Source organism: Athene noctua, chromosome 2, assembly GCF_965140245.1.
Source record: "Athene noctua chromosome 2, bAthNoc1.hap1.1, whole genome shotgun sequence".
Classification (NCBI taxonomy): domain Eukaryota; kingdom Metazoa; phylum Chordata; class Aves; order Strigiformes; family Strigidae; genus Athene; species Athene noctua.
Genome location: NC_134038.1, coordinates 154,555,893 through 154,568,616, shown reverse-complemented (window position 1 = coordinate 154,568,616; position 12,724 = coordinate 154,555,893). Strand labels below are relative to the sequence as shown.

Sequence of the window (12,724 nt, the reverse complement as noted above, 5' to 3'; positions counted from 1 at the left end):
CGCTTAGTGGATGTGGATGTTGTTTACCTGGACTTTAGTAAAGCCTTTGACACCATTTTTCACAGCATTCTCCTGGAGAAATTGGCTGCTCATGGCTTGGACAGGTGTACACTTCACTGCATAAAAAACTGGATGGAGATGGATGGCTGGGCCCAAAGAGTTGTGGTGAATGGAGTTAAATCCTGTTGGTGCTGGTCACAAGCGGTGTTGCCCAGGGCTCCGTATTGGAGCCAGTTTGGTTTAATATCTGTATCAGTGATCTAGATGAGGGGATCGAGTGCACCCTCAGTCAGTTTGCAGCTGACACCAAGTTGGGTGGGAGTGATGATTGGCTCGAGGGTAGGGAGGCTCTGCAGAGAGACTTGGACAGGCTGGAGAGATCGGCCGAGGCCAATTGTATGAGGTTCAACAACGACAAGTGCCAGGTCCTGCACCTGGGTCACAATGCTCCATGCTTGGGGCAGAGTGACTGGAAAACTGACCAGCAGAAAAGGCTCTGTGAGTGTTGGTTGACAGCCAGCTGAATATGACCCAATGTGCCTAGGTGGCCAAGTAGGCCAATAGTGTCCTGTCTTGTATTGGAAATAGTGTGGCCAGCAGGACTAGGGCAGTGATTGTCCCCCTGTAATCAGCACTGGTGGCACCACCCCTTGAATACTGTGTTCAGTTTTGAGCCCGTCACTACAAGAAAGATACTGAGGTGCTGGATCATGTCCAGAAGAGCAATGAAGCTGGTGAAGGGTATAGAGAACAAGTCCTGCAAGGAACAGCTGAGGGAACCAGGAGAGTTTTTTAACCCGGAAAGAAGGCAGCTGAGGGGAGACCTTACGCCTTTCTTCAACTACCTGAAAGCTTGTAGCAAGATGGGCATCAGTCTCAAGCTGCACCAGGGAAGGTATAGTTTGGATAGTAGGCAAAGTTTCTTCACCAAAAGGGTTGTCAAGCACTGGAGCAGGCTGTCCAGGGAAGTGGTAGAGTCACCATCCCTGGATATATTTAAAAGATGTTTAAAAGATGTTTAGGGACGTGGGTGGAATCGGCAGTGTCAGGTTAACCGTTGGACTCAATGATCTTTAAAGGTCTTTTCCAACTTAAATGATTCTGTGATTCTTCAAGATCCAGAGGTCTAGAATGTAGTTAGAGAGTCAAATGTTTTCTCGATTTATTCTGAAAATTCCATTCCCCAGCACCCTGAATCACAGCAAAGGCTACTGTACAATTTTAGGAATAGGAGTGAAATCTGACCAATGCAGGTTTGATAAACTGAGTTTAAATTAAGTACCATCCACAAAACACTCTCAAGCTGAAAAAGCACTAAGTGCTAAGTATTGATTACCACTTGTCCTGTACTATATTTATCAAATGAACCAAAGTGATGGAATCATCTGATGGGCTTATTATTTATCATGCACTTTTACACAAAAATATAATAAAGTAGCTTAATGGCACGGTTTGAAATTACTGAGATCCAGGCCCTGTGACTCACTCATATGTTAATGTACCCATGAAGTTAATGCAAATAAATGCAGAATTCCCACCAGGTTCATGTCTGCATTTAGCAACGACACAAAATGTTCTTGGATTTCTCATCAGATGTATGACATTTAATTCTTCACCATTCAATAAGAGTAATTTTAATAAAAATATAAAATCTGTGTTTTGTCTGAAAGGAGTACCACCTTTTCAGGGTACACTGCAGACAGTGCCCAAATAGGTCGTGCACACACTCTGCTCCAGGAAGAGCCCACCTCACCTATGATTTGTTATCTCAAGCATCACGCTTTCTTCTTGATTCCAAAAAACTCAATACCAGGTACCCAGACACTAGCGTACACAGATGGACATACGAATCTGCTGTGCACAGGAAATACAGCTGTTCATGTACTTCACCATCTAGTGAACCATAGGGTTGGACTAGATAATCCCTGAAGGTCCCTTCCAACCCAAACTGTTCTCTGATATACCATGCTCAGGCATGTACCAGTACAGCCATTTATCACCACACATCAAGAAGTACTGTGAACCCAATACAGTACTAGCTACCTGTTTTAGACAGTTTGCCGGTACTTCTGTTACTTGACGAGCTATCTCCTCTTGTCAAGACAGTTATCCCACCAAAACTGGCTGTCTTAGTTATGGCTGGCTTCAAATTTCGATTTGAGCTGTCCGAGTCTGTGCTGCTCCACGGCCTCTGGTGGTCTGTCCATTTCAATTCATTCTCTGTACTGCTCTGTCGACTGCCAGATGCCTTCCCCATGCTGTCTCTGTTACCCCTATGGATATCAGGAAACAAAGATTTAAACACAAACAAAATCATGTCAGGGCAGGGTCTATCTTTGGGTACCCTGCAGCAAGCCTAATAAAGGAAAATTAAATACTTTGCATTTATGAAAGCATGCCTGAAACAGGGGATTTGACCTCCATACTCATCTGCCTGCAGCAAGTAAACACTGCTATACCCTTTTACATTCACAGCACTTACCACTGCTCCCCTTTCGCATATATCCTAAGAGCACTTCACCGGACAAAGTTGATGTACCAATATTATGCAGCACTTATGTAGCATCGTTGTTGCCTTTTTATATCAGTCTCTTCCCTCAGCCAATCCTTTGCTACTTCTCCCTTTGCTGTCCATCACCTGTAACGCTTTACTCACTAACTTCACTTGCCCTCTACCTTGTCTTCATATCCATCCTCCTTATTTCTACTGCACCTTGTCACCACTCATCATCTGCTCTGTAAAGTTATCCAGAATCTTTCCCTAAACACGTGTCCTCCCAGTGTGACCCCAAACTCTTCAGTGCTAATGCTCCACTTAGAGACCCCCCAGTTGGGTGCTTTTCCCTCCCCTCCGCATACAGTAATTGCAAAAAATCTCTAGGTTGAGACTGTCCTTGAACAGCTGCAGAACATCTGCTATACTTTAACACCACAGTAAAGTGTGAGCAGAATTTGGAGGAAAATTTGGCTTATTTAAGGTAAACTGCTTATAATGTGCAGCTAAAACGACAAACCAGCATGTCTACCACAGCTTAGTGCATCACAACTGTTATCCCAACTGATGCTAATAACAGTGTTTTTTGGAAAGCTTTTAGAAGACATCTTTCACCCCTCTGTCTTATTTTACAATATAATACCTTGCAGTCTCAAAGCTGTTTCTACAAATCAAAAGGATGGGACTGTATCTATCTTTTTTTTTTTTTTTTTGGTCCCCTTTCTCCTTTTGAACATGGCTCCTGCTTTTTATTGGAAGAACCTGCCAAGCTGTGTCACTCAGGACGTGAAGGAGCAGCATCTCAAAGACGGGATCAGGCTGGTGCCTTCCTTGCCTGTGATCAGAGCCTCTCACAGATGTGATCAGCAGTATTAGCCTGTTGACCTTTGCTAGACCCAGACAGCAGGAAAGCATAAAGAGAAACAGCACAGAAGAAACAACATAAAAAAAGGAAAAATATTTTTGAAAGCAGTTGTCCTCAAGATTTAATTGGAAAAAAAAAAAAACCACCAAAGTATATTATTTATAGACTCATGCATTCTTGTGCTTAGAAATTAAAATTCTCATATTCTAGTGGAAAAGAAGGAAAGAAATACAGTGCTTTTGTATCCATTATCTGTAGGTTTGAGTTACAAAAAATTCCTTTTTATTCCCCAAACAGATATTAAGAGTGTCTGTGTGTAAAATGCCTCCTTACTCCTGCATGCCCAATCCAAGACTCTCAGATGATCAAGGCTAACCCAAAGCATGGAGAAAAGTTTTTCTGCCTGCTCTCTGTGGCCACGGGACACAGCTCCAGATGCTTCAGCCCTGCTCCTTATCTGGTGCAGACTCACCATCTCCATGGCTGTTGTGCTGACATGCAGAGTCAGCAACCACACATCGAATCCTGCATCCTTTTCTCCTCATAGGGAAAAATTCTATAATACAGATGATATAGGTTTGAAGTGTCACAAACTATTGCTGCTACATATACAAACCCCAATCCTTACAGACAGCTAATGATCATCCTACTTCTGCCTAGTTATCCACGTACCTTACTGCTTCTGAAAGCATCCATTACTTCTGCCCACTCTGCTTAAGAGTTGTGGCAGCTTACTAACTTTAAAAGAAGCTTGTAATGATCAACCCTGGTTGATTTGAACTGAACCCATGGGAGCTCACGATGTGGGAAGAGAGTCTTTCTAAGCCTCTCAGAGGACCACTGTCGCCACCAGGTTGGGTCTTCAACTGATCCAGTGTGTCAGCTGATAAAAGTTCTCCATGAAATATGGACTGATTTCTACTGATTCCCTGTGGCTTGGGGCATGATCTGAGATACAGGATACATCTGAATGTTTACTGGGCAGAAGGAATTGGAGTTTAGAAGAAAAAGTTCACAGAGAAAAAGTTTCAAAACATTGCTGCTTTAGATAAGTGAACTTCAATCAGTTACACCCCATTGTACTTTTACTTCAGCTTTTAATAAACCAACAAAAGGAAAAAAGGTCAGTCTGGGCACCAGTCTGCAAAACGTGCCTGTCGTATATATTAGAGCAAAATGAACTTCCGTCAGTCACAGTCACCCCCAAATTGTGGCATTCTGAGCAGCTGAAAATCTCATATTGTTCCTGAGCCTATGATCTGTAAAACTGAAGGAAAGGGTCCCACTGTGACCTACTCATTCAGAGAGTGTGGGATGAGCAGGGCAAGAACTCTGTTCTCCATGCTCCTTTCCAACCAGAAAAATGACATACACACACCCACCGAGGTCTCCCTTGGTGAAGACACAGATAGAATCACAAGTGAGAGATACTGGGAAATGAATATTAAATAACGTCATACAAACCTAAACAGCTGTCTTTTCTTATGGGTATCATTGCATATACTACTGTCTTCCAACAGCCTACTGAAAAATGAAAAGAAAGATTATGGTAACAGACATGGTAATTCAAATTTATCTGATCTGCAAAGCTATATTTAATTTGTAGCAACATTTTGCAACTTTGCTAAATTCATAGTTTAAAAAAACAAAGCTAAAATTGCCCTCCCTCCCTCTCCCATAATTGTGCACAGTCAACCGAACATAAGAAATATCAGCCTGGGAGGCTGAGGTCCATTTAACATTTCCTGTTACCGAGCAAGGTAATTCTCAGAAGCCAAGGAACCATATATCTACATCCAAAAGAAAATTCATAAAAGTATCACCCGATAAGAACATAAAAATGCAAGCCAGCAAAATGCTGCATATATAATTTTAAGCACTTGATAAGTTGCTTGGAAATCTCTGCAGCTCAGAGAAATTCTCAGGTTCTCTGATGAAAAAGAAAAGGCAAAGCACTTAAACATATACCTAACTTTCAACACAGCAAATCAGCAAGACTGCTCATGTGCACGGAGCCAAGCATGAGTTTAAGTGCTTCACCTGATCGAAGGCTGTAAGGCATGCAGCAAGGAAAAAGCAGTGTTCTGAGGAACGCAGCTGAAAGTCCCCCTCCTGACAACAACAGTGCAGGCAGCAATAGAAGCCCAATTTCCAACCTGTCCTTTTCCTGGTCTCCACTTGGGTATGCATTCTCATACCAGGAAAGCTGGTCAGCCAGCTCATGGGTTCGAGCAAAGCGAACCACGTACAAACACCAGAACTGGCCACATTCTCTTGCACACAGATGTGGGATTAAGTGCATAAATCAATGGAGACCTGGCTATGACGTTTGTGGTTTATACCATAAAGGTCCCCACCCTACCCTCAACAGCGCAGTGCCTGAGGGAACAACTATGTCACATTTACTATCCCATCCCTCCAGAGAGGGAAAAGTAGTTTTTTGGGAGAACCTGCCTTTTGCTTTTGGGGTTCCTCTATTTAATTTTTGATTTATTTTGATAAAACATGTCTCCATAGTCATGATACAGAAGAAGCAGCTGAGGAAATATCCTTGGCTCTCCAAACATGAGATGGTTCGATGACAGTAGCCATTACCTCCTGAGGGCATTCCCTCATTTCATTTAGAGGACTGTCCATCGGAAAAGCTGGTTTGTATCATTGCTGTGGGATCATTTTCTACGGGAAGAGCCTTACCCATAAATGCATGTGACAGATAGAAGTATGGACAGAGATAGAAATACTGTGAAAGATAACCTCCCCTTCTCCAAAGGGATGATAAACAGTTTTAAAACCTGCACAGGACAGACTTGGGCTAGCACTGCTCAAACACTCACAATGAAATTCCCAATGTTTTGTTTAAAATCCTTATCTGCCATAAGGGTACATAATTTATGGCTGCTATGGAGCTACCACTTCTTATTTTGTAGATCTTAAACACAGTTTCTTCTTCCCTTTGCTTTAAGTGGATTTATTATAATACAAAGAACATCCATAAGATCTATTACACATCAATGTAAAGTAACAGCTGGCTCAGGTATCACCTTTTCATTACTACAATGCAGCAGTAAAGCAGGTCTGGTTTGGGGGACTTGTGAGTCTTCACAAGCAACAAGTAAAGCCAGTGCTGCCGCTCAGCCCCACGAGAGAGCAGGTAAAACAACAGAAACACAATAGTGGTGTTTCATAAATACCATCATCCAGTCCCTGCTAGAGTGCTTTTTAAAAATCAATAAGTTAAATTCTAAAGGCACTCCAGAGACAAATTGGTCATCTGAAATGAAACCTTAGGTGAGCTCCCCCTCCCTCCCACAATCTGCTTTTTAACGAAATGCAAAGTCCTGAGAAAGCAGCAGTAACGCCTTATCTGCTCAGATACAACACCGCAAGGCAACCTCCTTTAGCCCCTCTTAAAGCACAGAAACACTGCAGATAATACGGATTACAAATTTGCTCAACAGTCTTCACATTAGGATAAACAACTACAGATAGACAAAATAATAAGAGAAACAGCTAAGTTTAACACAAAAAAAAAAAAAAAAAAGCTATTTTTTACCTGTTTTCCACAAAAAGGTTTTCCTGGGAGCAAACTGACTGAAAAATAAAAAAGGAATTGTATCAGACGTTCTAGATATGCTCTGCTGTTCCATTTCCTTCCTTGATTTTAGAATTATCTCCCCTGTTCAGGCTTAAGGGGATTTCAATTCATGCATCATTTGCATTTGCAGAAGACAAGAGGGAAAAAAGGTCAAGAATAAGGTCAGGCCAGTAAAATAAGTTCCATGCATTACAACACATTGCCAACGAGGGGTCTCAGTTTGAAAACAAACTGAAACTTCTCAGTCCTGAGATCAGAAGAAGGTGGTATGTGCAAAATACTGGCAATTCAAAGGGGAAGAACGTTTTTCCTACATAATATAAAGTTCCACTGGTCTGTCCTACCACCTCAGAATAAGATTGTAGAATAGCACAGAGCTGCGAGTAGGAAGGACAAACAGGAGGAAAGCATGCAGAATTGACAAAGTTCTTCAAAGGGAGAGAAGATACTGCAGTACTTAGAAATACTGTGTGATTTCACATTTTACAGCTGGAGAGAAAACACTCATACCCGCACTGAGATATAAAATTATGATAATCATCTTAATAATAATATTAACAACAATAATAGTTTATTGCAAAAATGTTCTCTGCTGGAGGGCTCAGATCCCGAGAAAGGTGAAGGGCTCAGAAGAAATAAATCCTATGGGCAAGTGTATAATTCTTTTGGCATTACTTAATTTTTTATGCAGAGAAATGAAGCTGTGCTCAATTTCCCATGAATAATTCTCCCTCTTTGATTTTTTTCATTTCCCTCCTATTTCATGTTCACTACACGAAGTGCCTCGTAGCTGTCACTGGATTATATCTCCATGAGGTACAGAAGAAAGGATAGTCAGTACTTGCACTGAATTTAAACAAAAGGCAGGCAAAGGGAGGAGGGCACCAGAGATCATGCCCATTACTTCTGTAACTATGGGATTCAGCTAAAAGAATAATGCAATGCCATCATTAGCTGTGCCAGATTTTAATGGTATGAGATATGCACAGATTTGGGATGTTTCTGTTTTGAAAAGGATAAGTTAAGGACCTACTCAAAGAGCACTGGCCGATACCAGAAGCAACTCCTGCTCGTTCCCAGTGCTCCAGCAGATGTATGGGCAAAGTTTTCCCTTGGCACCTCAGCCAGTGCCATCCCATCAGTTTACACAAGGATGGAATTTAGCCCTGAGAAGGCAATGTGGTTTCTCGTTAAAGCTATAATTCACCCACCCAGCTTCTGCATCAGGGAACGTCTGACAGCTCCGTGGGCTTCCCTGGCAAGCTCTCACCCTTCACTCCTACTAAACATGCAAGGCTCTGGGCTGCATCACTGACAAGTGTGCCTCTTCTTAGCAGGATATCATCAGGAGTAAGTTCTCCATTGCCAGGGACCAAACGCCCACCAGCTACAGCAGACCTAGGGTTTCACCCCAGGTTGAGAGGAGACACAAACTGTTCCACCTAAAACCACTGGGATCCTTCATAGAACTGCCTCTTCTCTCATTTTGTGTACTTTACTCACAAGGTTTCAATAACAAATGTGGCTGCGCAGACTTCAGCAAAGTCTACCTACCTACGAGCATAGTGAAATCACCCCGTGGGCTTGTACAACCTCAACTGTGGGGCTGTGTCTTCACTTTGAGGTTCATGACAGGCATCTGAGCGTTGACTTCACTGCAATCACATTTCCAAAGCAGCATTATAGCTGCTCTTCCAGAACAAGAGAGTAAAAACCTTTGCTTAGACCAGAGTACTGGCCTGCATCCCCACAAATTTACAAAAACAAAAGGGACATGGTACCTGTCCGGAATGTTTTCTAGATTTTATTTTTCCAAGTTTTTAAAAACACTGGGGCATAAAGAATAATAAATATCTGGGATTTATATTTTATCAGGCAAGTAGAGGTCTGCTCCCTTTTCAGTGTCTTTATGGGAACCACTATCAACTGCATTATAGGCTTAAAGACAGAGTCTGTAATAAGTCCATTTGACTTCCTGGCTGATGACGCTGGCACAGGGCCACACAATCCCTGGAAACTGTTTTTCAGTACAGGTGTGAGGCTGAGAGGCAGAGAAGACAGGCACTTTTTTATTATGTTATTCTTACTGTTAAAAATCAGACGGCTAAGCAGCTCTGGATAGCAATTTAGCTACTACAAGGTCAGGACTTGCTTTCCTGATCTATAGCATCAATAATGCTCAGTTTAAAGTACCAGGAAAGCTTAAGAACACAGCATAGCTGCTGTCAAAAACATTCTTAAAACACTTGGATCTTGTATACTCAGACACTGACCAAAAAAAATCTACAAAAAGAAAAAAAGTTATGTAAGATTATATAAATTTGCCTCCTTGTAGACCTCTGCATGCAAGATTTCCATTAGGGTGCTCTGTTTGACTAACTGTCATTGATGAAATGAGTATTTCACTCTTCCAATTTTGCAGAACCTTTTAAAGTCTCAACTGGAAAATGTGCATCAGCTCTGCCGGTGCACTAGGTATGCTGGGGTTGTTGCTCTTGTGTTCAATTACATTAGCCAACATAGATAACTATTAACATGTAGCAATATCCTGCAGTGGATACCATCAGGTAATCATTTTCACGTCAGTTAACAAGACATGATAGATCTCAGGCTTCCAACTAATGCTTATTGCTTAATCTGCAGCCACAAACAAAAGCTCTGTACAGCAGTGCAGGAGTTTTAGTACCTATGGGTTTATGGTAGCTAACACAAGGCATGTCTTTGTTTTGGTTTTATTAATTTTAAACCCTCCTCTTCCTAATATTTTCCTGCTAGAAGGATAGGACAGGCTGAAGCTGCCTTTTCATATATTTATTTCGTGACTATCTTTAATCAAAGAGTAATAAAGATCCTCAGTGTTTTCTTAAATAGAGGAATCATGATTTATTTTATCTAAAGGATCTGGCTCTTCAGAATACACTCCTTAGTCAAAAATAGCCATTACAATTAACGACAAAAAATAAGCAGCATGGTGTATTTTCTTTAATAAGTTCCATGTGTAACATGGGCAATTCTAGCATTTGTGTAAGTATTAAAACATCTAACATTTTTCAGTGAATACACAATGATTACTAGAGAATACATTTATGAACAATGGATGGTCCTTACGTGATTCTGGCTCATGAGGTTATACATTACATTAACCTTGAAGAATGAAATTTCCCCCATGTAATTTGATTGCTAGTCTTTAGAATCAATTTTCTGCACGCTTAAAAGCCAAACGTAGTGTAGCATTTATACACACATTTGGGATTCTCAGTTAAATCTACAATTTGAATTAATGCACAGGAAAAGAACAACATCTACTTTTTAAAAATTCTTTTAAATTGCTCTTTGTCTTTCTTGGACAATTATTTTTCAACCTGCTAAAAGCAACTAAAGAAGTTCAGACAAGAATCTTCTCCTTTGCAAGACCCAGATACTCCAACTACTCTGCTCCAGCGCACTTGGCTGTAAAGTTTACAAATTGTTGTAAAACTAAGTTTTCAATGAAAACGTTTAAAAAAGGAAAGTTGTAGGCTTTGCAAATAAAAACTAACCTTGAAAACAGCTTTGAGCATAACAGAGATCATGCAGTGCTGTTTTACTGTTAGCAGCCTGAAAAGTTTGAGGTGCACTTTGTAGTTCTTATTTCAGTGAGTTGGAACGATCACATTTATTAACTGTTTATTTCTTCACCAGTCCTTTTATCGAGATATCACATTAACATTCTTCTCAATTCCTGCCACTTACTATGACTCTACACATGACAGGAGTCATTAAAACCTCCAGCTCCCCTTGTCAAAATTTATGATAGCCAACACAGCAGATGGAAAAGTTGCCAGAAAGTATAATTTAAACTGACTAATATCGGAGTAATCATCATAAGGACTATCATAATTATGGCATTATTCATGAACATATTTATTTTGCTAAAACCTTCCCACTTGGAAATGAAGATATCTGGCACACTAGAGTGCTGCAAAATCAAAGGAAGGACAAAAAAGCTGTCTGTTGGCTCGTATGTGAGGTCCAGGGTAAGATACTTTTCACAGCACCTGAAACATGCACTGAATGTTTTGCCCCTGTAACCAGACTGCCTTTCCCTCCTAAATTTTTTGTCAGAGTTCTGACTCTTGGGCTGATATGTTATCCACAGAGATTTGGGTAACTCAAACATGTTTAGAGAGGGGGTGCTAGGTGCAACAAGTTAAAGCAGTACTCGTGACCTTCATGGCTGCCCTTTGGAGACCTCTCATGCAAGCTCTCTTCATGCACACTCTTGATTAGAAGTGAAGTATCTATAATTCATTTGCTAAGTTTTATAAGCATGGCACTGATAAAGGCTTGACTATAGCACTGTAAACAGTATAGAGATAATAAAAATCCCACATGATTAATCCTTCCCTGTCTCTCTGCATCTACAATTTGCAGGATGACAAGGTTTAGGTACCTACCTCGAAGAAACCTGGGGAGAACTCGATTAATTAATGATTGCAGAGGGCTTTAAAACTATAAAGTCTTACATGCAGTATGTGGCTACCTATAATAGGAAGCCATCACTCTCTTTCTAAAATTAAAAAAAATAAATTACATTGTCCACCACCACAACCACTGACATCATCCTAAAAACACCTCATATCTGTGAGGAGTGCTCCACTCAAAAAAGCTCAGCTAAGACATATATTCCTGTTAATATTATCAGTACATCTTGCTGAAATTCACTGCACTATGATGCTCACTAACACCTGCAATAGCAGCGAGAGAGAGAACAAATGAGTGGATATGAGAGAGAGAGGGAGAGATTTCTAACATACCTAATCTTTAAAAATACTCACTCCCAATCCATTTAAAATGTCTGCCACAAACCATACTGTTAATTTGGTCTTGCCACTCGGAGACACTAACCCAATGGACCACAACAACCTCCCGCTGTGGGCAATTAAAATGCTCACTGCTTGCCTATCTTTAAAACTCATGCATCTAAAGATAAAAACAACAGCGCATCGTGGAGCAAGGTTCAGCACACTTTTCCGGCCACTTCCATTCCCCAGCCTGGCATTTCTAGCTGTTGTTTATGACAGAAACTGCATTATTTTGGCAATAACTTTCCTTACAGTGTTTTTAAACAACATTTTGCCTCATTTGAAGTCTGCTTCAAAACCTAAGGATTTTTTTTGTTTTGCACAAGCTCCTTTGTAATAAGCCAGAAACAGCAACTTTCATATAGGAAACAGGTTGCAAAGAGGCTTTTGCAACCCTCAAATGACTCAGTAACTCTACCATATATACTGTGACAGTATTTACATCGGACCCATAAGCTGAAACCAAAATGTAAACCAAAGGGCCTCTACTTTTACTAGAATTGTCTCAGTTAAGAAAGAAAAAGCGCGGCTAAAAATGTTTAGATGTGGCAAGCTATTTATTAAAAAGCAAAATAACTTATCACAAGTGAGACAACACACACCTTAAGACTATACAATGTATTCTGCTAAAGAAAAGTAACTTGGATGTTTGCAACTCCAAAACAAAATAAAAGGATAACTAAAATAATACTACTAGCCCTGCAACATATGAACAGTTTTAATTTAAAAGGACACTGCCAAATATGATTTTCAGTAACAGTTTTAAGAGGGTTTATTCCCATAGTCCTCTAAGCAGCAGAGCTCCAACTGAGATGTGAGATAAAGAAATATAATTTTGACTTCTTTTTTCTTTTAGGATCCCATCATTACAGTATTATAGCAAATTATGATTTTCCTCCTTTTTCAGGAACATGAGGTATTGCTCA

The 12,724-nt window shown here is 40.6% G+C and overlaps 1 protein-coding gene across 15 annotated transcripts in view; it reads right to left on the bottom strand.

The window, feature by feature from the left end:
* The window catches only part of ARPP21 (cAMP regulated phosphoprotein 21), a 143,485-nt gene that overhangs the window by 64,666 nt on the left and 66,095 nt on the right, over nt 1-12,724 (bottom strand). For 7 of the 15 annotated variants that reach the window (XM_074900765.1, XM_074900770.1, XM_074900764.1 and 4 more), the window contains 3 exons: nt 6,913-6,950; nt 4,824-4,883; nt 2,041-2,273 (listed from right to left, as the gene is read on the bottom strand). In XM_074900765.1, the coding sequence (XP_074756866.1) occupies nt 2,041-2,273; nt 4,824-4,883; nt 6,913-6,950 (331 nt within the window). The remainder of the gene's footprint in view (nt 1-2,040; nt 2,274-4,823; nt 4,884-6,912; nt 6,951-12,724) is intronic. The other 8 variants (XM_074900769.1, XM_074900771.1, XM_074900777.1 and 5 more) reach the window with 4 other exon arrangements.